At 44.6% G+C, this 24,605-nt stretch overlaps 1 protein-coding gene across 4 annotated transcripts in view; it reads right to left on the bottom strand.

Annotated features, from left to right (window-relative positions):
* The window catches only part of SLC16A4 (solute carrier family 16 member 4), a 37,378-nt gene extending 24,479 nt beyond the window's left edge, over positions 1-12,899 (bottom strand). For 2 of the 4 annotated variants that reach the window (XM_053214587.1, XM_015075525.3), the window contains exons 1-6: positions 12,728-12,899; positions 11,268-11,366; positions 4,346-4,478; positions 3,399-3,542; positions 3,073-3,234; positions 1,191-1,712 (exon numbers count right to left, since the gene is read on the bottom strand). In XM_053214587.1, the coding sequence (XP_053070562.1) occupies positions 1,191-1,712; positions 3,073-3,234; positions 3,399-3,542; positions 4,346-4,478; positions 11,268-11,354 (1,048 nt within the window). In that variant the 5' untranslated portion in view covers positions 11,355-11,366; positions 12,728-12,899. Of the gene's footprint in view, positions 1-1,190; positions 1,713-3,072; positions 3,235-3,398; positions 3,543-4,345; positions 4,479-9,834; positions 10,023-11,267; positions 11,373-12,727 lie in introns of those variants that run through there. The other 2 variants (XM_053214588.1, XM_053214589.1) reach the window with 2 other exon arrangements.
* Between the last annotated feature and the right edge of the window lie 11,706 nt (positions 12,900-24,605).

A 24,605-nucleotide genomic window follows, 5' to 3' on the forward strand; every position in this document is an offset into this window, starting at 1 on the left:
TCATGACCTGAGCCAAAGTTGGTCGCTTAACCGACTGAGCCACCCAGGCGCCCCAATTGTTTTCATTTTTAACTTAACATTCAAATTTATTTAAAAATTTTTAAGTTTATTTATTTACTTTGAGAGAGCACGTGAGTGGGAGAGGCACGGAGAGGGAGGTAGAGAATCCCCAGCAGGCTCCACACTGCCAGCGCAGAGCCCAGTGCGGGGCTTGAACCCACAGGCTGCAAGACCATGACCTGAGCAAAAGTCGGATGCTCAACTGACTGAACCACCCAGAGATGCCCCTCAAATTTTTGTTAAATATCAGTCAGCCCATTAGTGACTAGCCTTGAGAGACATATTTATCTGTCTTACTGTGAGTTCAAGGGAAAAAGTTCTTAGCTACACATACTGATAGAACATTATTGAATGCTTACAATGGGCCAGGAACTATTTCAGATGCTACATGCATTGTTCGTTCAATCCTGGTGACATTATGAGGATAGGTACTATTATCACTGTATTACAGATGAGGAAATTGAGGCACAGGGAACACGACTAACTTGCTGAAGGTTGTACAGGTAGGAAATACAGAGCAAAACCCTGAACCCAGGAAGTCTAACTCCAGAACCAACCTGTGTCCTATGCTGTCTGCCTGTGGTTTTCCTGCTTCCTGGAGTGGCTGTTGCCACTGGGCACCAGCTTTTTAAAACCGAGTATTTATCCAACAATTATTTAACGGGGGCGCCTGGGTGGCCCAGTTGATTAAGCGTCCGACTTCATCTCAGGTCATGATCTCACGGTTCGTGAGTTCGAGCCCCGCATCAGGCTCTGTGCTGACAGCTCAGAGCCTGGAGCCTGCTTCCGATTCTGTGTCTCCCTCTCTCTCTGCCCCTCCCCCGCTCGCACTCTGTCTCTCAAACATAAACATTAAAAAAAAACAACCCTCAAATTAAAAAGAAAAAAAATGAACAAGCCTTGCTTGGGGGCCACTACCTGCTATAGGGAGCCTGTGTGTAAGGTACAGTGACAGGTCTGTGGAGGGATACGCCAGGTGCTCCCATCAGCCTCCAAAGACTTCCTTTTCCCTGGCCCTCCCACAACTCCTTTAAAAACCATCGCTTTTCTTTAGTTTATAAATAAAATCTGGTAACTTCTTGTAAAATTAAGTTCCTTTTGAGTTTGAGGTTAAAGTAATGCTTCCTTACCAGCTACCGAAACGAGGAAGGTGGCATCCATGAAGTCAATCCCCAGTGTTTTGGCTCTGGCTACCAGGTGAAAAGTAGGGATGAAATATGCCAACTGACTGAGGAGGAAAGACCAGGTAAATATGTAGAAGAAGGGATTTTTAAAAAGTGAAATGTCGAAGAAGTTTTGCTTACAGCTCTGTGAAATAGCCTCTTTCTCATAACTGTCTTCATTAGTTACTAGGAACACACTGTTTCCATCAGGCCCATTGTTGAACTCTTTGCTTTTATTTTGTGACACTATTAAACTTGGACCAGGTTGTCCAGCCTTCTGCATAGCACTGTCCCTGATGGTGGTGACCTCTTGTGTCTCATTGCAGGATGACGTTTCTGTCTCACACACTGCCCCTGGGTTACTTGTAGACAAGCGGCTACCTCTATTTTTAACATCAGAATTGTTCTCGCTTGCAATATGGATGGGTCTTAAGAGCATACTGGAAGGCACCAAATTCAGTGTAAGTGCTCCAAGTAGTATAAGGGCACCTAAATAGGGGAGAGAGAGAGTGAGAAGTTAAGTTAAATATGACCCCTCTCATTTCACAGTACTCTGTGTTCTTAGGCTCAGAAGGGGCCCCACCACTAAATGTATTCTGTCATAGTGTAATAATTCCTGAAGACACTACTTTGTCCCCTAAATTTAACTGAAGTATCTAAATCTGTTGACTTCATTTTTAGCCCTGCACACCACTGTATCCTTGTGGAAACAGGGCATCCTTTGAAAATAGAAAACCAGAAAGCTGCACCAGGAGATGGCGTGGAAGGAGAGAGTGTTATTTGTGTAAGAGGAAAAAAGAAGAGGTTTGGGTGGGGAGCATGCGGTGTGTGTGTGTGGGGGGGGGGTATTTGAAATGTTAGAGAATTACAGTGTGTTTTAAATAGCGATTCAGGATATCCTGAAGTAGGGATATAGATTTAGGGATAGAGAATACAGCATTAAGGGGCAAGCCTCTCATCTCATGACTTTTTAAAATTCCTTGAAAGAAGACCGATGCCAGTCTCGCCTTGGCAGCTGAGTAGTTGCTTGGTCTCAGCATGGCCTGACCAAAGCTGTGGGCTGTGTCTCGTACTTCCAGAGATGGAATTGGCTGTAGGTTCGGCTGTCTTGCCTTATGGATTTGCCGACTCGTTCTGTGTACCGTGAGGCCACCGGTGGGTTTTCACTTGGGAAAGGAAAGAGTCAACAAGAATGCTCTGCAGGTAGAAATAGGCTTGTGTATATTCTTACATATGTACTTCTGCCCATAGATACACATATGGTTTTCTAGTACTTTAAGATGATTTTAATCCTTAAATGTTTTAGCGTAGGCACAAAGAAAATTGTGGAGTCAAATGGTGTTCATTTGTTTGTGAAAACTCTATAGTCGAAGCTGTATAAAAGGCTATGAATTAACATGATGCTGTTTTTTACCACCCTCCCCCCCCCTTTTTTTTTTTTTTTTTTGGTCTGTTTTGGTGAGCTGGATGGGGAAGGCAGTTTTAAATGCAGATTTGTCTTAAGGGAAGATGTACAAAGAGAATGCTTTCATGATGAAAGAGGAGGAGGGAGTCCTCGGGTCCCCATGAGTATCACTTTCCCTGCAAGGTGTTTCCCCAGCTGCACAGAGTGCCCTCCCTTTGCTGAACTCAGAGTTGCTCGTGGCGGCTGGCAGAACCCGCAAATCGTTCAGTACCTCTTCTGCTGTGTTCTCCAGGGAAGAGGAGGAGCATGTCTGCTTTAGAAGTCATGCTTATTTCCTCCCCGGCTCAAAAATCCTTCCCTTGCACTCATCAGAGTGGGGGGCGGGGGCGGGGGGAAAGCTAAACATTAAATCACAGAGTTGATAGTTTAGAAACAATGACTCACCTGTCCAGTCATACAGATCTATCAGGACTTTTGTAAAAGGTGCTAAGAGAAATGTGAGTCCCATCCCAGAACGGGCAATAGCTGTAGAAAGAGCCAGTCGTTTTTTGAAGTATTTGGTAGTTACCACAGCAGCTGTTTGGTACAAGAAAGCAGCACCCAAACCTAAAAAACAAAAACAAAAAACCAATAGTGTGGAATCACATGAAGTGACTTGGTACCAGATGATCTATTCTCCCTGACCTGAGATGTAGAAGGAGGCCTTTGGGGCCCATGGACGAGACGGTAAAGTTCCATCTTGCATAGTCTGGTTTTTACGATGGACTCACCAGGTAAAAGTCCCATAGTCACACAAAGAAAGGGAATGCTAGTGGCCCAGCTGCTGATCAGATATCCACCAGTAACAAGGAGAGCCCCAAGAATGGAGGCAGTCTTCTCTCCAATTATGTCACAAATCATGGCAACCAGAGGTCCTCGGAAAAAGGAAGAAAGACAAATACTGGGTAAGTGCTTTGGCGTTCCTGATGCACAATTTAAAGCAACCGAAGGAAAAGGACTTGGGAGTATTGTGTATCCTTTAGAAAGGTGTCTGGATTGGGTTTCTTAATATTCTGTTTTGCTTTTTGGAAGAAGAGCTGTTTTGCTTTAAAGAGAATTGTAAATAAGCTGGTTTGAAAATGCGTTATAAAACCGCAACCTGAGGGGCGCTTGACAGGCTCTTTCGGAAGAGCATGCGACCCGATTTCAGGATCTTGAGTTTGAACGCTGTGTTGGGTGTAGAGATGATGTAAATAAATAAAACCTAACAACAGTAACACAAAATGGGATTGCATCTAGTGACTTAGAACTAGAACAGGGTTCAGTCATTAATCTACTCTACCATGTTTTAGCCCTAAATAGAAGCAAAGAAAGAGGAATTGGTTCTCTGTGTTGTTTTAAGTGTGCTTAGGTGATGGGCCCACAACTTCATGGCCTGATTTCCCAGAGAGACTGGCTCACTGAACCGTTGTTAAGGCACTGTGGAAAGAAACAAGGCATGAAAAATTGAATCATGGAAGTAAATAGTTGAATTCTTCAACTTTCTTTGAATCTTAATTTTTCTGATTTTGCCAAGGAGAGGCTCAACACTGCAAGCCCTGAACTTTTCTCAGTCTTGCCTGTTAATGATTTTGAGTTTTAGCAAGCTTCAATCTTAAATGACTGACAGATGAGTCTTCTTGGAATTTCCCTATGTGGTTCTTTTCCTTGGACAGCAAGCTTATGGCCAGCTTTATACCTGCAGAATAACTAATTGATGACATGATGGATCCAATCCAGCCAGTTTGCCTTGAGCTGCTTTCAAATTCTTCTTGGAAAACCACAAAGAAAATTGCAAACGTCTTGGTCATTCCCATCACAAACACATTTACCTAAATCAAAGCAGACCAAAGTTCGGTATGAGTGAGCCATTACAGAGAAGGTCACAGATGCTCATATTGATGACCCCCCCCCCCCCACCACCCCCAGCTCACCAGGATTTACCAATTTATTTGAGGCTTCCTCATTTTATTATATTTTGTGGGGGCAGCCATCCCCATGGAGTGTCGAACTACTTTATGCAAAATTCTCTCATTTAATCCTCATTACAGGGCTATGGAATAGATGTTTTTTTGGAATGTCAAGTTTAGAGAGATTAAAAGTTGCTCAAGATAGGGATGCTGAAGGTGAGATTTGAACCCAGATAGACTGACTCCAGACCAACCACTCTACCGTCCTATTGGGATACCATCTGTTAGGGGCACCTGGCCAGCTCAGCTGGAGGAGAAGTGACTCTTGATCTCAAGGTCGTTTGAGCCTCATGTTGGGTGTAGAGATTACTTAAATAAGTAAAAATTAAAAAAAAAAAAAAGCATCTGTTAAAGACCGCTAATTACAGTTACCTTCGTGAGAGAAGCACATTGGTCTAAGAGACGAAGAATTGTTCCCATCGGTTCTTAGATTAGCTTTGCCTTAACTTTGCTTAAACCGAGTACCCTTCCTCACTTGACAAGTAGGGTTACCATTCACTTTATCATCCTAATACAAACACTTGAGAGTGGAAAACAGCACTACTAATTTATGCCAGAGCAGCAAGGGTTAACAGGTTGGAGGGTCACCTTACTTATGGTTGGTCCTGTGCCCCATCCTTTTCTATTGTCCCACCTAACCCTCCTTGCCAACACCACCCTTCTCCCTTCTACTAGGAGGAATGTTCCTCTTGAGGTCAAGTTTTCTTTCTGTGGCCTCTTAACATTGGTTTCTGAGAATTCTGATTAGTTTGGGGGCAGTTGAAGATCAGTGGTCAGGAGGGGGAACTGGAAGGGAAGCCACTCAGCCAGGGTCTGCAGCCTCTCAGAGCCGAGCATGTGTATCCACTGTCTCCAGGGGCTTCCTTGCTTCCGCTTTCTTTTTTGTCAGTGGCCTTGACTTTTCAAGGCCACTTTCTCAGCTCTCTGCTCTCAGCCTGGTATCACTTAAGAACCACAGACCCTGCTAATTCCACTTAGCTCTGTCCACATGGCAAATATCACCCCCTGTCGCTCTGCCCTCATCTCACTTTGTGCCCACTCCACAGACAGCCGGTCACTCAGGGTTTCTGAGTGTAATAGGTGTGAGCACTCTCCTGCAGTCAGCCTCTGTTGGCCTGCATCCTGGCCCCACTTCCAGTTAGGGATGTGACCTTGGGCAAACCGCTTCACAGAATTTAAGCGTTCTCTTTTGTAAAGCCGGGAGAAAGGAAATGTTACCTTGCTCAGAGAACAGGAAGATTGAGAAAATTCAGGTTCTTTGTAGCATTTAATGCTCAAGCTGTTAGCTGTGATTTTGTTATCTTGCGTAGCCAACTGTATCTAACCCAGATCAACTCATCCAAAACTGAACTCCTCTCCCTTATCCCACGCCTCCTCTTTTCATTGGTACCACCCACTCACCTGCCTCCTCTTAGGCATCTCATTCCCTCAGCTAGTACATGCCAAATAAGACCTTCCCCCTCTATCCCCTTCACTCGACCCTTGTTTCAGACGAGGATTATTTCTTGTGTGGACTAAGGAACTAAGAATCGGTAGTGTTCCAAGGTTGTGTTGCAAAAAGTTGGGCACGGTGAGAAGGCGGTCCCTTAGTGTATTTTTCCCATTCTGAGTTGATAGTAGCCACAAAATCCCCCTTATTTGGAGTGAACAGTGCCATGGACACCTGGGCCGTACCTTCACAAGTGGAAAAGACACGTGATCAGGGTCTCATTCAGGCCATTTATAATCCTAATATTCCTCAAAGGTGCTTCTATCAGGAAACGAGGCTAGAGAACAAGAGCAAGCCTTGGGCGGCCTAGACTTGTTTTTCTCATTTCCAAGTGCAGAGTGGTGATTGCATCATCTCGTGAGCAAGGAACACCACGGTGAGGCATCATTCTGTAAAATGCCCTTCCTCTTTTTCTGTGGACCCGGGTCCTGGGCTGGCATCTACACGGGTGCTGACGTCTGCTCTTAGCCACCTGAATTTGGCTAGCTTCTTGTCCCCTAGTACAGGACCTTTCCTCTCTGGTCTGTCCTTGATGTGTGGGTGTAGCAGCAGTGGGTGGGTAGGACTTGTCTCATAACTGGCTCTGCGTTTTCACTGTGTGTCAAGAAAGCCAAGGCCACAGCCTTTGCATGTGCCCTGCCTCCCTCCCTCCCTCTCTCCCTCCCTTAACTTGTAACCTTCCAACTTTGTTTCTCTTGACTCCTATCTCAAAACTCTTTTTCCCAAGGTCTGGATTTTCCCTTCGTTATCCGAGCAGGCTAGGTTCTACTACGCCGTCCCAGGCTCTCCACCAGCGTCGGGTGGGTTTCAGGCCTGGCCCAGAGTCCACCTCAGACACTGTGAATGGGCTTGCCCCCCAATAAAAGCCCCTAGAAATTCTGTGACTGACCCAGTCCCCTCATTTTCTTTGTATCTCTAAGAGCACCCCCAACCCCAGTGCGCACTCAGTGAGAGCTCCCTCACCAGGTCCATCTGACTAGAGTATTGTATTGGGAAAGGGCACTCGATCAGCCACAGTGGCCCCTTTTGAATAGAGAGTATCAGGCTTTGTCAGAAATGATGGGGTAATTACTGTTTAATAACCACTTCCTTCTACCCTGGGGTCCCTGTTATCACCCCAGCTCTTCCTTCCTTCCTGGCCTGCACAAACTTCAGAGGAGAGTCTGCTAGGCTCTCTCCACTTCCTCACATCCCGCCACTGGCTACCGATTCTTAGCGAGGCTACCGGAGTCTTCCTTGTCGCTGACCTAATGACCCGTCATTTCTGTGGCATCTGACCTCACGGCAGCACCTGTTCATCACTCCTACCTCCTGGACATTTCTGTCTCTGCTTCTGCATCGACGCTTCTCACTTTCCTCTGGGCCACTCTCCGCCCACCCTCTGACATCGATTTTCCCCAGGCTTCTGCCAAGTTGCTCTTCTTCCCCCTTCCTGGCCATTTTGCACCCCCTGCCGGTTGGCACAAGCCAGCCAATGTATGCCGATGACTCCCAGATTTCCGTGTGCACATCCTGTGCTCCACATGCGTGTGGGCTGCTGAACACATTAGTGGTTACATCACATGTCCCTCAGAGTGTCCAGGATGAAGCGATGCAAGCATCCTCACATGTCCTTCCCTTGTGTCCTCCAGCTCAGTGAGTGACACCTGTCCTTCTCCAAGTTGCCCAAGCCACCAGCCCAGCACTCTGACTCCCTCTCTCTCTGACATTCAGTTACCATCCAAGTCCTATCAGTCTGTCTCCTCAGTATTGCACAGATCTCTAGTTCATCCATCCTCATTGCTGTTGCCTTAATTTAGGGCCTTTTTTTCTCACCCAGGTTATTACAGCATCATTCCAGTGGATCTCCCTGCTTCCAGGCCTCTCCCCCACCATCATCCACCCTGTAGGCAGAGTTATTTTCCTAAAAGGCACATCTGATCCCATCATTTCCCTTGCTTTTGTTTTCATTAGCTCCTCAGCCTCAAGATGGAAAAAACAACAACAAAAAACAGTGTTTTTAATATGCCCTACAAGGCCCCTGCTCATCTCTCCAATCTCATTATTCATCACCTGGTTAATTCATAAGTGTGTCCATCAATCCCTCCATCCGTCTTACCCATCCACTGACAGGTATTTATTGAATGCTTACTATATTCGAGGCTGTTTATGAGGGGCTGGGCTTACAGTAGTGAGTATACAGTGGTGACCAAACAGACATGGCCCCTGCCCTCATGGGACATTCAGTCCAGCGAGACAGACTGAATACAGAAAAAAAAATCATGCAAATATATAGTTACAAAGTCTGGCAAGTTCATTAGGATGAGTCCTTAATTTTATTTTTTTAAGATTTAAAAAAAATTTTAATCACTACACCCAACATGGGACTCAAACTCAACCCCAAGATCAAGAGCCACACACTCCACCCACTGAGCTGGGGCATCCTGAGAATGTGTCCTTTTTGTTAAAGTAGAGCACTCCCAAAGAATATTTTGTTACTGGATTTTTCTGTTTTGCTTTTCTGTTTTGTTTATTTTTGAGGGAGAGGGAGTGTGTGCATAGGCAAGTGGGGATTGCAGCTCAGGGCATGATCTCTAGTTCTGTGGGTTCAAGCCCTACATCAGGCTCTGTGCTGACAGCGTGGAGCCTGCTTGGGATTCTCTGCCCCTCCCTGCTCCTTCTGTCTCAAAAATAAATAAACATTTAAAAAAATAAAGTAAGCTCTACACCCAATATGGGGTTTGAACTCATGATTCCAAGATCAAGAGTCACATGCTCTACTGACTGAGCCAGCTAGATGCCCCTGTGCACTTGAGTTTTTAAACTCATCTCAAGGGCCTTTCTGTACCACTCTTTTATTAGCTGGTTAAAACACATAATTCTTGGGGCGCCTGGGTGGCGCAGTTGGTTAAGCGTCCGACTTCAGCCAGGTCACGATCTCGCAGTCCGTGAGTTCGAGCCCCGCGTCGGGCTCTGGGCTGATGGCTCGGAGCCTGGAGCCTGCTTCCGATTCTGTGTCTCCCTCTCTCTCTGCCCCTCCCCCGTTCATGCTCTGTCTCTCTCTGTCCCAAAAATAAATAAACGTTGAAAAAAAAAACCAAACAAAAAACACATAATTCTTAGGTTGATAATCTGAAAACATTTATAATAGGTCACAGGATAGACTATACAACTATTCTCATATAGCCACTAGTCACATGTGGCTGTTTAATACTAAATTTTAATGCAATTTTAATTGGGTGCTAATTAATACGTCAAAATATATTGGAGCTTCCTTTTCCAAATTAAGTGTGCATGCAGGGGACACTAAAGGCCCGGGGTGGGAGGACTTGGAAAAGGGGTATGGAGTTTGCACTTGATTTGAATGTGTTCCTGAGGGTGTTTGTATGAATGCATTTTGCACTTTGGCACCTTATTTTGTTTCAGTTGAGTTTCACTAAACTACAGTGAAACTCCTATAATATAGTTTCTCCGTTGCACTAGCCATATGTTCAAGTGCTTAATAGCTACCAGGTACTGGATGTTTCACTCCCCTTTCCAGGAATTCATCTATTGTAGAAAAGTATACTTGTAACTCATGCAGACCCCAAACCACACACTCCTTTAAGCATCTATGTACACCACTACAGTTAGTTAGCTGGAGTTAATTGTTAACATTTGAGGACTCGGTATATTTTTTTGTGATTTTATAAGTGACATCACACAGAAAAGTGGGACCTTAATTATCTGCTTATTAGACGGTTTTCTTACCGGCAACTAAATTGGTCAAGTCGCTTCTGTCCTCAGAGGATAATGTAGGAAAAAGTAGGGCTCATCACTGGGGAGAGAGGTGGGAGATCTGGAGACCCTCACCAGCAAGGCCAGTTCTGCAAAGCCTGTGATTTGCGGAGGTGGCCCAGCCACAGGGAGGGCTCTCGCACTAGGACATCCTTCATTTTCTTATTAGTACCATTTTGGGGAGGGGAAAAAAAAAGTCCGCATTCTTTGGTAATGAAGCTAATGTTTAACAAATAGTCCTTCAGTTAGGAGATCTGTATTACATAACTTCTGGCTGAGGTGCTGTGCCCCTCCTTTCCCCTCTTGTCACTAAGGAGGAGGCCTGATGGTTTCCCATCGTCCTGCTTACAGAGTTCTTAGTTACCCCATTGTGGTCTGTACAATTATTAGCGGTCACCAGGACCCGCGCTCCCATCTTTGTGAGCTGCTTCCCATAGGGCTAAGCAGGGGAGGAGGGTCAGGAGGGAAAGGATATCTCTGTGAGCACATCTGAAAGTTAACGCATTTGGGAGCACTGATGAGGAACTGTGGGGCTGGCACCGCGGTCACAGGCTTGTTTGGGGCACAGCTGGAATGGCGCCCTCTCATATTCTAGAATGAGATCGCCAGGCTCACGACAACCTGAAGAGCTTCTGGGAGGATCAGTTCATTAAAAAAGAGTGCCTAGCCCAGTTGCTTACAGATGAAGGACATAAATCAAGCTCTAGTTTCAGAATCTCCATCTTCTCCTTTTCCAGACATGCCAGAAATAAACATTGGGGGGCGCCTGGGTGGCTCAGCTCGTTAAGTATCCGACTTGATTTCGGCTCAGGCCATGCGTGACCTCATGGTTCCTGTGACGTGGAGCCTGCTTGGGGTTCTCTCTCTCACGCTCTCTCTCTGCCCCTCCCCCACATGCATCCACATGTGTGTGCGCTCAAGCTTGCTCTCAATCAAAACAAACATAAAAAAAAGAAAAGAAATATACACTGGGCCTCATAAGTTATGGTTGTGGGGATGGGTTGTGAAGCGGACAGCGGGCGGAACAGAGAGGAAATGTCCCCGTCCCCTAGGGGAGAGGGAGGTTGCTGCCACGTGTGTGCTGGGTGGAACTGGGAACCCACCCCAGTAGCACTTTTTGGCGCCTCCCAGTGCTACTTCCGGGGTGCTTAACTGTATGGTTGCACATGTGGCCAGGGCAGAGCTGAGGATGGTGGCTAGGGCACTCTGGGCTTCGGGATGATAGTGAGGAGGAGACTGGAGGGGGAACACTTGGGCCTTCACTCAAGGGGACCGTTTTCAACTTTCTCCCAGGTTCGGTGTGGGCTGCTGACTTTGGCAGCTGTTGGCAGTTCCTAGCTTTGCTCTGAGCCTTTCCCCCCAGAGCTCTCTTTCGAGCAATAGGAAAGGGGAAAGTAAATTCTTACCAGGAAGAAATGAAATACAACCATCCATCCCCAACCTCCATCCAGGGCTTTAGTGTAAGGCCGGGCCTTCCCTGCCCTCCGCCGCATGATGGTCGGTCTCTGTGACAAATCCAAGGCAGTTGATTCAGTTGACAAGAAACGGATCTAAACTTGTAAACTTTATTTTTCTCCGTGATACAGAACCACTTGTAATTTCTTTTAGCCCTCCCCTTTAAAGACGGATGATGTCCTCATTTCTAAATTGTGTGTACATTCCCTGATCTCAGCCTCAAAAATGCAAACAGGACTTTGTACCATCTTTGGAGATCTTTCTAGAGGCCTGCTGCCTAACTTCACCTGGCAAGCCCAGATGGCTTTGACAGTTCTCTTGGCATGTGCCCTTAGTTACCTACCAAGTCTGCCGGACAGTAATATCTCCTTATCCCTGTTTATTCCATGGTCACAATCCAAGCAGAACCATGGGAGAGGGGAGAAAAAGCTAATGAAAGGCCGCGATTTGAGGGACATCAAAGTCACCACGAAGAAGTTATCTGCAAAGGCTGACCTCACTGGTTGTAGGGTGGCCCGCTCATAGCACTGTCCTCTGTGGCTGTTCTCCCCCTTGGTCTGTGAGCCCCATCCTAGGGGAAGCTCTATGTTATTCTCTGGTCCTCTTTAGAGAAATAAGAAACGGACGGGTAGCCTCGGGTTCGGGAATTCTCTTTGCAAAACAATTGCTGAAATGAAAATATTCTCAGGGACTAAATAGACGTGCCAGCAAACCGCAATGACTGTTCCTCGAATGAATCCTGGACCAGAAAAAAGGCTGGAAGAGTGTTTGGGAGGTCACTTGTTTATGGACTTTACAGTCGACAGGGTTAAATCTGAGTATGAGGGGCTCCTGGGTGGTTCAGTAGGTTAAAGTCTGACTCCTCTTGATTTCAGCTCAGGACGTGAGCTCATGAACCGTGATATCAAGCCTCCTTGGGGTTCTTTCTCTGCCTCTCCCCTTCTCATGCTTTCTCTCTCTCAAAATAAATAAAAAATCCCTTAAGTGTGATGGCGATCTTATGGTTCTGCGAGAGAATGAATGTTCTTGATCTTAGGAGGTGCCTGCTAGAAAGCTCTCAGGAGTAAAGTATAGAGTCTGCTGTTTTCTCACAAAAGCTTCAGTTAAAAAAAAAAAAAAATATATATATATATATAGAGAGAGAGAGAGAGAGAGAGAGAGAGAGAGAGAGAGGGAAATAGCAAAGAGAAAGGTAAATGTTCTGAGGAAGGGACACAGCTTTCTTTATTTCCCACTGTCGGATTGGCAGGCAGGTTCTTGCTTTCTGGAAAAAAACAGTCAGCTGCCAGCACATGTGGAATGACCTGGTGAGCAGGCAGGGGGGATGGGGGGTGGGGAATGGGGGAGATGCCAGTCCCTCAAAACATTATAGAAAACCCACCCCAACACACAATCTCGTTTTTTGTTTTACCTTTGATGTGGTGTTCAGCAAAGGAATCCAGATGAGGCAATCTGGGAAGGAAAAGAACGTCTACGAGTTTTCAGAAAGTCACTGTTTTTTTTTAAGGCATTTCATTCCGCTGCACAGCAAAAACAAGCGAGCCTTCTAAGTCTGTGAGGTTGAGTGGACTTTACTTCCTAAGGGGAGGAGGAGGAAACACTGTGATTTGACTGACATTAACCCAGGCCCTCCCTCCAATCACCTAGACTCAGAAAGAAGTTTTCACCATCGACTCAGAAGCAAGCATCAGAGTAAACCAAGTAGAAAATTCTTTTGGTAACTGTTGTCCAAGCAAGGAAGCTGTTACACTGAGGGGACTCTAATGTCAAGGTGGTTTCTGTAAGCAAGGGGCACCTATGTGCCCCTAAATAAACTACCTAAGAAAACAAATGAACAGAAAAACCAACCAAACAAAACCTTGCTTTGCATCCACCCTTTCTCTAGAAAAACATCTCCCTGGAGTTTCGAGAGAGTGCTGCTAATCGCTTCCGATTTGACACTGCCTGATGTGAATTGGTTTGTGTTGAAATAAACTCAACATTTTTTTTAAATTTTGTTTTAATGTTTACTTTTGAGAGAGAGAGACAGAGCAGAAGCAGGGGAGGGGCAGAGAGAGAGGCAGACACAGAATCCAAAGCAGGCTCCAGGCTCTGAGCTGTCAGCACAGAGCCTGACCCGGGGCTCGAACTCACGAACTGTGACATCATGACCTGAGCTGAAGTCGGACGCTGAACCGACTGAGCCACCCAGGTGCCCCTAAATTCTTAACATTTTTAATATGCTTCAGTTTATCTTTGAGCAGTTCTGGTATCAGAAGAGGGAAAAAAGGAAGGAGACCCCTGAGTACCCCCCAGGAGCAACCAGTAACCAGGTGCAGGTGCCCACGGGGCCCACTGAGCTTGAGGCTTTCTTGTCACCTCGGCAGGTCACAGGTTGTAGGCAAAGTCCCTCTTGGATTCTAGCTTCACAGCTTTTGCGTTGTAAACTGTCAAACTTTATTTGAGCATTTCTTTTTGAGGACACGGTCCAGAAAACGGACTGGGTTCAACTTAAAACCTGTCTCGGGTCTGGGGACAGGCTAGGTCCAACTTCAACTGGTCTGGGTCCAGGATGAGGCATCAGGTGAACAAAATATTGTTTTAAGGCTGAACAAACAGGTTAACCTTCCCAGAAGTGATCTTGAATGATAGTGGGCATAGTGGGGAACTTTTAACTCAGTAAATGTATCCACTTATGAGGTTCCCCAGAGAAAAATGGATCTTAGCCAAGCACTCACTATAAAAGGTAGGGGGAAGCCATTTCTCCTTCTCTACAATTTCTGGTCACCAGCATGAGACCTCCAGAAACACCCCACCCACTCCAGAGCCTGCAGATGGGATCCTGGGAAAACTGGCAGAAGCCAGCAAAGGGTGAGAATTCTCATCAAAGTTCACTCTCCTGGATCTTTGTGGTCCTTGGTTGAAAAAGCAAAGTAAACTTTCTTCTTCTTTTTTTAAGTTATGTATTTATTTTCAGAGAGAGAGAAGGAGAGAGAGAATTCCACACAGGCACTGCGCTGTCAGTGCAGAGCCCCACACAGGGCTCGATCCCATGAACCAAGAGATCATGGCCCAAACCAAAGTCAGACGCTTAACCAACTAAGCCACCCGGGCTCTCTGGAAAGTAAACTTTTGTGCTGTCTCTTCCTTTCCAAATTCAGATTAACAGGAGAAAAACATTTGTAAGAATTAGATCTTTAAATTGTGGCTCGTGAATTTATGTTTGGATATTTGTTGGTTATCAATCCTTCCTTTCCTGGAGATAGTTACCACTTTTCCCTTTGTCTCATCTTGTGTCCTGAGAACTTGGCTTGGCTTCTCTGACTGGGCACACAGGTTGTTCTTGCAAAGTGCAGGCAGCTCAACTGTTGGGTTGGGGGCCCTGAAACTATGGCTGGACAGAAATGTGGGTTGTACCCCATTTGCAGCTAGTGTCCTACCAGACACTGCCAGCTTTCAGGAGATTGTCTTTAAGTCTTCCTTTTTGTTCTCCTTGGGACTAACTCTAGATCTTGGGAGGTATTGTCTCTTGCACCTTCTCTGGGGACGCCTCTTCTGTCCATGGTTAAGTCATAAAAGGTTTGTTAGTTTGGGTGTTGAGTCATTTGATAGTGATGAAGCTTTAGGGTGATGGTGGGGTTCCTGGGGTCCGGAGCTGACGACCAAGAAAGAATTCTTGAAGACATCTTTGGTACAAAAAGGCGATTTTATTAAAGCACGGGGACTGGACCCATGGGTGGGAAGAGCTGCGCTGCAAGTGTGTGGGGTGACTGTTTTGTGTCTTATGAACTCGGGGGAGATAAAGTCAAGAGGGGGTTTCCAAAGAGACTTTCGCTTGCATAAAGACTTACTGGAGGCCTAGCTATTGTCAGGCTAAGGTTGTTTTTCCCTCTAGCAAAGCATTAACATTAAGACAGTAGGGAGTTCCTGGACATTAGGCTATGATGGGACTGCCTTTTTCTGGTAAACTGGTGGAGACTTTTTAGTGTGACCATTTGTATTTTGTCCTTTCCCACTTTGGGGTTGCTGGGAGTGTCCAAGGAATATCCTACATGTCCCATCTGGGGGGATGGGGTGTCCTAGCTTGTGCTTTGCCCCTCAGCCTGCCCCCACGCCTCCTCGTCAATAGGGATACCTTTGGTTTAAAAGAAAAAGAAAAATATTTACTGTTTGTCCAGATAACAAGTGCTAATAAGTCATCTGAAAGGATTTTTAACGGGTTCTGTGGTTAGAAGTTGGCCATATTGGAAGCTGATATTCAGAGCCTGATTAGGAACTTTTTAAAAAGGCCTTTTCCCCTAAACTAAAGTGAAACTGTGTGCCCATAAGGGAAAGAAAAACATTCCCAAACCAAGGTGGAAGGATTTACTAAATCATAAAGGCACACAGCTCGAAATCTAGAACATGGGGATCTTTTAATTTCCATCTTAGTTGAGATCCCCCTGATACAAAGAAGCAAATTGAAGATTGTAGGTGGATGGAGTGTCAGCCTCTCATCATTCAGGTTGCAACCCAGTTCTTTGAGGAATTAAAAACAACTGTACTCTCTGAAAAATCTAGGTTTTTACAAGGACAGAATTGGGGCTCTAGAAACAGTTCAAAGCCCACTATCCATTTTACCAATCCCCAAACCTCTCCTACTCATCTCAAAAAGCCTGCAGATACTGTAAAACACCTGGATTTAGGGAATAAAAGTCTTTCTTGGTGAAATTTATATCCTTTCTCTGTGCCTTTGAGATGTAAATGTTATACTCCTGTTCTCTAGGCACCCAGAGCCATTTCTTTGAAATGCAGGCTTCAAGGAAGTAATTCTTATCAGAAGGACAAAAAGCAAAAAGGAAGGAAGGGAGGAAGGGGGAGGGGTGTGTGGCAAGCTACTTGGAAACTGGGTGACAGTGATAACTAAGTTCGGTTAAGTGATGGGTAGTCACTGAATATCTACATCATTTCCAAATAAAATACTATAATATTAATTATTGAACACAAGTTTATTTACATTTGGCTTTTTATACAGAGGAACTAAAGATATTTGAGTCTACTGGTAAGTGCGTTTTGTGCCTCACTGGAAGATTTACTAAGAGGAAGGATATGGAAATTATGAGATGCATTATAATTGGCCAATCCACAGAACGCTAGTGTAACAGTCCACAATCGCTTACTTCTCTGTTTCCATAAGAAATTAAGGATTCTAAGGGTTGGGGCGCCTGGGTGGCTCAGTCGGTTGGGCGTCCGACTTCGGCTCAGGTCATGATCTCTCGGTCCGTGAGTTCGAGCCCCGCTTCGGGCTCTGGGCTGACAGCTCAGAGCCTGGAGCCTGTTTCGGATTCTGTGTCTCCCTCTCTCTCTGACCCTCCCCTGCTCATGCTCTGTCTCTCTCTGTCTCAAAAATAAATAAATGTTAAAAAAAAAAAAAGGATTCTAAGGGTTAAGGATTCTAATTAATATATGTAATTAAAACTATTTAGAAATGATAAAGGTGAAAGGAAACAACTGTGTATGAAAAGTAGGTAAGGAAAGTAGAATGAATTTTTTAGATAAAGAAAGGCATGAAGGACAAATCTCCCCCTAAGTCTTCTTGCCACCGTTATTGTTTTATTATGATGCCTTTGCGAGAGTGCTTCATCTTTAGAGAGCTGCATGGAAAGGACTCTGACATGTACTCTAGAACACAAGTTTCTGATAACTTTAAGATCATAAAATTGAGCCGGGTAAGAATTTACAAAACTGTGTTATAGCAAATACTCAGCACCTAGGAACAGACAAGTGACACACACTCGGAGAATCAGAAAAGTCTGTTTATTTCACACTGGTGCCGGCCCAGTGGAGTCACCTCCAAAGGCTGAGCCATGAGCCCTGGTGCTAGCCTTCTTTTATGCCTGGCTAGCTTCTGGGTACTTGGAAACATTGTTGGGGGGGGGGCACTATCAGTTGAGCTAGGCAGGCAGTTGGCTGATGCACGAGGCAAGCAAGATCACAGAAGGGAAAAGCATGCAAGGGGAATATCCGGCCTAGGACTGGCTGGCCTCCTTTATCTGCTCTTGCCAGCTTTCCCTCTCACTGTATTCAAAGAGGGGATTAAATGAATTTATAAAGATGATTATAATTTTTCTCTTTTTACAACTTTTTCTTGGAAACATTATTGGTTCCTTAATGTTTTGTTTTCCAGACTTAAGGAAACCTTTCTCCCTCTCTCTTTTTAAGTTTATTTATTTTGAGAGAGAGAGAGAGAGAGTGATAGCATGTGTGCACAAGCTGGGGAGGAACAGAGAAAGGGAGAAAGAGAGAGACAGAGAGAGAGAGAGAGAGAGAATCCCAAGCAGGTTCTGTGCTGTCAGCTCTGAGCCCAATGTGGGGCTCAAGCCCATGAACTATGAGATCATGATCTGAGCTGAAACCAAGAGTTGGATGCTTAACTGAGCCACCCAGGTGCCCTGGAAACTTTTTTCTTTTAAGTTATTAATGATTTAAGGCAATTGAGTAAACTAATACCTTTGTAAACAATTGAAACATTTATTGTTTCTCCCTACCTGATCCCTCCAGAATATAGAAATGTGTTGAGTAGTCTTATTTTCATGACAATATAGTTACTTGCCTAAAGGTCAATAGCAAGCTGCCCTTATAACAGGACAGGATTGAAAACATTGGTTGTATTAACAATGCTTTGACTTGAATGTCATGTTTGAGCACAGGCATAAAATATGTACGTAAAATTATATGCATAAAATAACGCATATGACCAGATTGTTTTAAGGAAGTAAAGTTGACTTTATGGGGCCAATAAAGCACTTTGGAAAAACTGGCCTAATATCCTGTTTTCAGGATTCTCAGGTGAGTCAGGAAAGTTGCTTTGTAGCAGACCCAGGAACCTCAGGATATCTTGGGGACCTCAAGAAGAGAGGTGGTAAGCCAAATCTGAAGTCTGATGGTAAGTCCTTGACTTGGCTGCTTCTTTTCCTTGACCTGGAGAGGCTTTAAAAGTCCAATCTAATATTCCTTATAAAAACTTCCAGCAAAGCAGAAAAGAGCCTAGGCATATTGGGTGGGGGGATGGGCTAAATGGGTGATGGGCATTAGGGAGGGCACTTGTTGGGATGAGCACTGGGTGCTTTTTGTAAGTGATGAATCATTAAATTCTACTCCTGAAACCATTCTTACACTCTATGGTACCCAACTTGGATTTAGATAAAATTTATAAATAAATAAAAAAATAAATAAATAGGAGCCTGTATAGTTAATCACTATTCTTAGTGCACCTGTGTAATTAATTGGGCCAAATTTAATGAGACTGGACTTATTTTGCAAACAAATTACAGTTGACCCATGAACCCATAGGTGCCAAGGGCAGGGCACCCCAAGATGAGCCATTTTGGTATGAACGTTATTTTGAGTTAAAACCAGTCAAAAGTCAGCAGATTCAGGAAAAGGTCTTTACCTCTCCTTCAACCGCCTCCTTCTATCAGGAAGAGCCCTATTAACAGATTCCTCTTTCCCTAAGAAACTTATCTGCATAATTGGGCAACTGTTGTTTTCCAAACATCTCTCACATTCCTGCTGATGGTCTTTCTCCCTTTTGTATCCTTAGACCCCTGCCCCTCTCCTTAACTCATCTTAGCATCGCGTTGTTTCACTGTCTTTGCAATTTCACGTCTGTGTGGATTCTCTGTACTTAAGAAACTAAATTTAATTTTCTCCTGTTAATCTTATGTCCTTTTTTCCCTTAGTCTAGCTAGAAGGACCCTGAAGGGCATAGTAAATTCTTCCACCCCAACAGATATCAAATTCTAGTGCTGTTCATTGTCTTTGAGGTTTTGCTACACACCTGTAAACCAGACTGGATCCTGAATTCTTCTAGTTATCTCAGATACTGTTATGCCCAGAATTCGTGATCCCCAAAGACCACTAGGGAGCCGAGTCCGATGCAAAAGCAAAGAGCCTTTATTCGAGCTAGCTCGAGCTCAATCCCCTACCTGCACCGACGCAGCGGTGAGATACCAGGGAAAGAGAGCGAGTTTCAAAAGGACAAAGGTTTTATTGGGGCCTAGGGGCAGTTGGTGAGGTAATGGCTATGGCCTCAGCCGATTGGCTGGGGAAGGGTCCTGGGGAAGGGTCCGAGTCCTGTTAGGCAGGTGAGGGGGGTTTACTCAAGGGGAGGAGGTGTGGTCAAGGTGAAGGACACAGAACAAGATGGAGTCGGCCGGCGTAGGCCCGCCCTTTCAATACCTGGCTATGAAACATTTCTAACTTTCACCCATTCTTCTGATTTAAAATCACTAAGAACAAATAAGGCCCTTGAACCACCTTGGAAAGAGGGAAAAGGACCATACCAGGTCCATCTTACTACCCAAATTTGGCAGCCAAATTTCAGGGACTTGAACCCTGGGTCCACATCTCCAATTAAAAAGGGCTCCTCCAGACTTTGGGACAGTATACCTGCTGGAGGTCTAAAATTAAAATTGGCTGAGGAGTTTTCTCCTAGAGGGAGATAGCATCCTTAGGTGGACAGCTTTCCTGAGATCATGGATCGAGAAATTCATCTTCAATATGAAACCTTTATTCTCTTTGCCTTTTCTCTACTTGCTTTTTTCTCTATGTTAATGCACAGGAAGACAATGCTCAGTTATTCTGGCAACTATTGGTGAATGTACAGTTAGATTCTAACCAAGTCTGTGTTTCCCACTACATCTGAGAGCCCCCTGTGTGATGCACATGTTCCTAGCGGTTCTTCCGTGAGGACTGTGCAGCCTTCCCAGCCTCCATGAGTGACTGACTATTCTGCCACACTTCAAATTTGACCTCCAGCCCTCATCAATACAAAGATCTCTATCAATACAAAGGCTAGCTAGGGGCGCCTGAGTGGCTCAGTCGGTTGAGCGTCTGACTTCGACTCAGGTCATGATCTTCTGGTTCATGAGTTTGAGCCCCACAGTGGGCTCTTTGCTGCTTTGGATCCTCTGTCTCCCTCTCTCTTGGCCCCTCCCCCACTCACATTCTCTCTCTGTCTCTCTCTCAAAAGTAAATATTTAAAAAATAATAAAAAAAGGCTAGCTAGCCTCATCTCGTCCTGTGATCAGATCATAGAAGCCTTGTTGTAAAAGAACAAGTGTCCCCCCTCCCCACCAATACTCCAAAAAAATTAGTCCCACAGATGTTTACTAAAATATGCTTGTTAGGATGTTAGTAAGTACAACACGCTAACAGTTAGAAACATCGTTAGTAACGACAAGCAACTGTCTGAAAAACCTTCACCTTCTCCTTTTAGGGTTTTTGCCCCCTCCTGAAGGTTTATTGGATCCTTAGCACCAGCACCGCATAATCGCATGATCTTTTCCTTTGTTAACACTTACAGGGCATCTTCCCAAACCACTAAGCTGTGCTTCTGCTAGCACTTTAATCAAAAAGTATTATAGAGTTTGGTTTTAAGAGCCTGAGAAGCCCCTTGCTTAAAAAAAAAAGTGGGGGAGGTGCCTGGGTGGCTCAGTCAGTTACGTGTCCTACTTCGGCTAGGGTCATGATCTCGTGGTTCATGGGTTGGAGCCCCACGTTGAGCTCTGTGCTGACAGCTCAGAGCCTGGAGCCTGCTTCGGATTCTGTGTCTCCCTCTCTCTCTCTGCCCCTCCCTTGCTTGTGTGCTGTCTGTCTGTCTCTCTCTCTCAAAAATAAACATTTAAAAAAAATTTTAAAAGAAGATACATAAATATGTGCAGATTTTCCACATGATACAAGAAAAACACACTTTGGTCTAAAATACCTCTGGTTTAAAACCTAGAATGTTGGTGCTGGGGAGATGAGAGACAATTTTCTATTGACTTTTTTTATTTTATTTTTTGATGTGGAGGGTGGACCAGAGGAAGGAAACGGGATAAGAAAACTGAATTATCCCAGTAATTTTCTAGGAAATTAAACCATTTCCCAAGTGCAAGAAGAAAAATTTCATTAAAATTGCAAGTATATACTTTCCATGCGAGGTGTTTGGATTTAAGGTTATCAAGAATTAAAAAAGCAATTGAGGGGTGCCTGGGTGGCTCAGTCAGTTAAGCATCTGACTTCAGCTCAGGTCATGATCTCGCAGTTATGTGGGTTCAAACCCTGCATCCGGCTCTGTGCTGATGGCTTGGAGCCTGGAGTCTGCTTCAGATTCTGTGTCTCCCTCTGTCTCTCTTTCTCTCTCTGCCCCTCCCCTGCTCACGCTCTGTCTCACTCTGTCTCTCAAAAAGAAAAAAAATGTTTAAAAAAATTTTTTTAAAAAGCAATTGAAATGGGACTTCAACTCCAGATTGCTAAGGAGACTAGTGAGTACACAAGAGGTCACCCAAATAGACAGAACTTACTGAAGACTGCCATTTCTAGCCAGGAAACCTCTCCAAACCCTGGGAGACATGTATGTTTTCTGTAAAATAAGCATGACCTCCTCTGGGAGGTCCCAGAGGAGCAGCGAAAGCACAGGTACCAGAGTTCTGGGGCCCCAACCTCTGCCTTCAGCATAGTGTTAAGCGATAAACTGTAAGAGTCTGGGCAAAAATTGATTTGAATCAGGCAGCAGCACCAAACCAGAAGTAGTTATGAGCACTCTGCCAACAGGAGTTCCGGGAAAGACTTTTATAGAGAAAAGGCAGAAGCCAGGAAACTATTGATTGGATATAGCTTAAAGCCTAGTTGGCCGTAATTGTCCGTAAATTACAGCTTCATAACCTTCAGGCATGTACAGGCCTAGATTTGGGTTTACTTATGTAGGCTGCCCAGGCATTTGAGCCCCCTCAGTCTAATGGTGTCCTGTTGGCTTTAGCCAAGAGGCTTGTGAATTTCTTCTGTTTGTTGTAAGACCAGGTGTTGATCCAGGTTATAGCAGGAGATACTTGCTATAGTAGAGCCTCCTCCTTGTTCAGCCACAAGTAATCGCAAGCAATTCTATTATCTAAAACCACTTTAGCAAGAAAGTCTAGGGACTTCTGTTACACAGCAACGGCCTTAGCTGTAGCTGAGAGCACTTGTTGCTGTTTTAAAGCAAGGCTGTCTATGACTCTGATTGCAGCATGAGGCTAGCTAGCCTTTTATTATTATTTTGTTAATATTTATTTTTGAGAGAGAGAAACATGAGCGGGGGAGGGGCAGAGGGAGAGGGAGACAGAGGATCCAAAGCAGCCTCCACATTGACAGCAAAAAAAACCAATGTGGGGCTCTAACTCACGAACACAAAATCATGACCTGCACCAAAGTCGGACACTTAACTGACTGAGCCACCCAGGCGTCCCCAGATAACCTTTGTATTGATAGAGAGCTCTGATGCTGAGGGCTGGAGGTCAGATTTGAAGTGTGGCAGAACAGTTAGTCACTCCTGGATGCTGGGAGTCCTCAGGGATGGACCACTCGGAACACGTACGTCATACAGGGACATGTCAGGTGTAGTGGGACACACAGACTTGGTTAGAATCTCAACCTTGCTGGGTTTTTTATTTGTTTGTTTGTTTTTTAATTTTTTAGGTGGGGGGAGGGGCAGAGGGAGAAGTAGAGACAATCCCAAGCAGGCTCCCTGCTGTCAGTGCAGAGTCCGACACGGGGCTCGAACTCATGAACCGTTACGTTAGATCATGACCTGAGCTGAAACCAAGAGTTGGACACTTAACTGACTCAGGCGCCCCTCAACTTTGCTCTTTTTTAAGCCTGGAGACTCTGGACAAGTTACCCTGAGTCTGTTTTCAAACCTGTAAAATGTGGCTAATCCTACTTTGCAAATTTTTTGTGAGGACTAACAATATAGATACATATTCTTATACAGTTATATAGTATATTTTTGTTATATATATATATATATATATATAGAGAGAGAGAGAGAGAGAGAGAGAGAGAGAGTGTGTGTGTGTGTGTGTGTGTGTGTGTGTGTGTGTAGTATAAGAAGCAGAACCAGTAGGAGATGTATAGAACCATAGGAGACATACGTGTATGCACACCCACAGTCCTCCTTAGTTTCTGCTCTGTACAGACGAGAAAATCAGCCATGTCCAGCTCAGAGCCCTTGGTAGCACTTGTTTTCATCAGCAAAATTGGGTGCACTGTGACCTACTCGAAGGTTGTTAGGAAGATTAAATGGGAAAGTATGTTCACTTATTAATTTCATTCAACAAAGTTGCCTCCTTCGTGCCAGGCCCTTGCTAGACAGAGGGGATATGTGTGGGCAGAGAACGGCCTGAGATGAGGCGTAAGAGGTGGGCGGGGGGCTGGATCATGCAGGCTTGGGAGACCAGGGTAACAATTTCAGACTTTGTTCTTTTTTTTTTTTTTTTTTTTGACCGTTAACACTGTGTTGTCTTTATTTTATTTTATTTTTTTGAGCAAATGCTTTCTGTAATTTCTTAATTTTTTATAATTTACATCCAAGTTAGTTAGCACGTGGTGCAACAATGATTTCAGGAGTAGATTCCTTAAGTCTCTTACCCATTTAGCCCATCCCCCCTCCCCCCATAAACCCTCTGGTAACTCTCTGTTCTCTATATTTAAGAATCTCTTATGTTTTGTCCCCCTCCCTGTTTGTATATTATTTTTGCTTCCCTTCCCTTATGTTCATCTGTTTTGTACCTTAAAGTCCTCATATGAGTGAAGTCATATGATATTTATTTGTCTTTCTCTAATTTTGCTTAGCATAATACCCTCCAGTTCCATCCACGTAGTTGCAAATGGCAAGATTTCATTCATTTTGATTGCCGAGTAAAACTCCATTGTATATATATACCACATCTTCTTTATCCATTCATCCACCGATGGACATTTGGGCTCTTTCCATACTTTGGCTATTGTTGATAGTGCTCCTATAAACATGGGGGTACATGTGCCCCTTTGAAACAGCACACCTCTATCCCTTGGATAAATACCTAGTAGTGCAATTGCTGGGTCGTAGGGTAGTTCTATTTTTAATTTTTTGAGGAACCTCCATACTGTTTTCCAGAGTGACTGCACCAGTTTGCATTCCCACCAACAGTGGAAAAAAGATCCTCTTTCTCCGCATCCTTGCCAACATCTGTTGTTGCCTGACTTGTTAATGTTAGCCATTCTGACAGGTGTCAGGTGGTATCTCATTGTGGTTTTGATTTGTATTTCCCTGATGATGAGTGATGTTGAGCATTTTTTCATGTGTCGGTTGGCCATCTGGATGTCTTCTTTGGAGAAGTGTCTATTCATGTCTTTTGCTCATTTCTTCACCGGCTTATTTGTTTTTCGGGTGTTGAGTTTGGTAAGTTCTCTGTAGATTTTGGATACTAGCCCTTTGTCTGATATGTGGTTTGCAAATATCTTCTCCAGACTTTGTTCTAAGTTCAGTG

The sequence above is a fragment of the Acinonyx jubatus genome, chromosome C1 (assembly GCF_027475565.1).
Source record: "Acinonyx jubatus isolate Ajub_Pintada_27869175 chromosome C1, VMU_Ajub_asm_v1.0, whole genome shotgun sequence".
NCBI lineage: Eukaryota > Metazoa > Chordata > Mammalia > Carnivora > Felidae > Acinonyx > Acinonyx jubatus.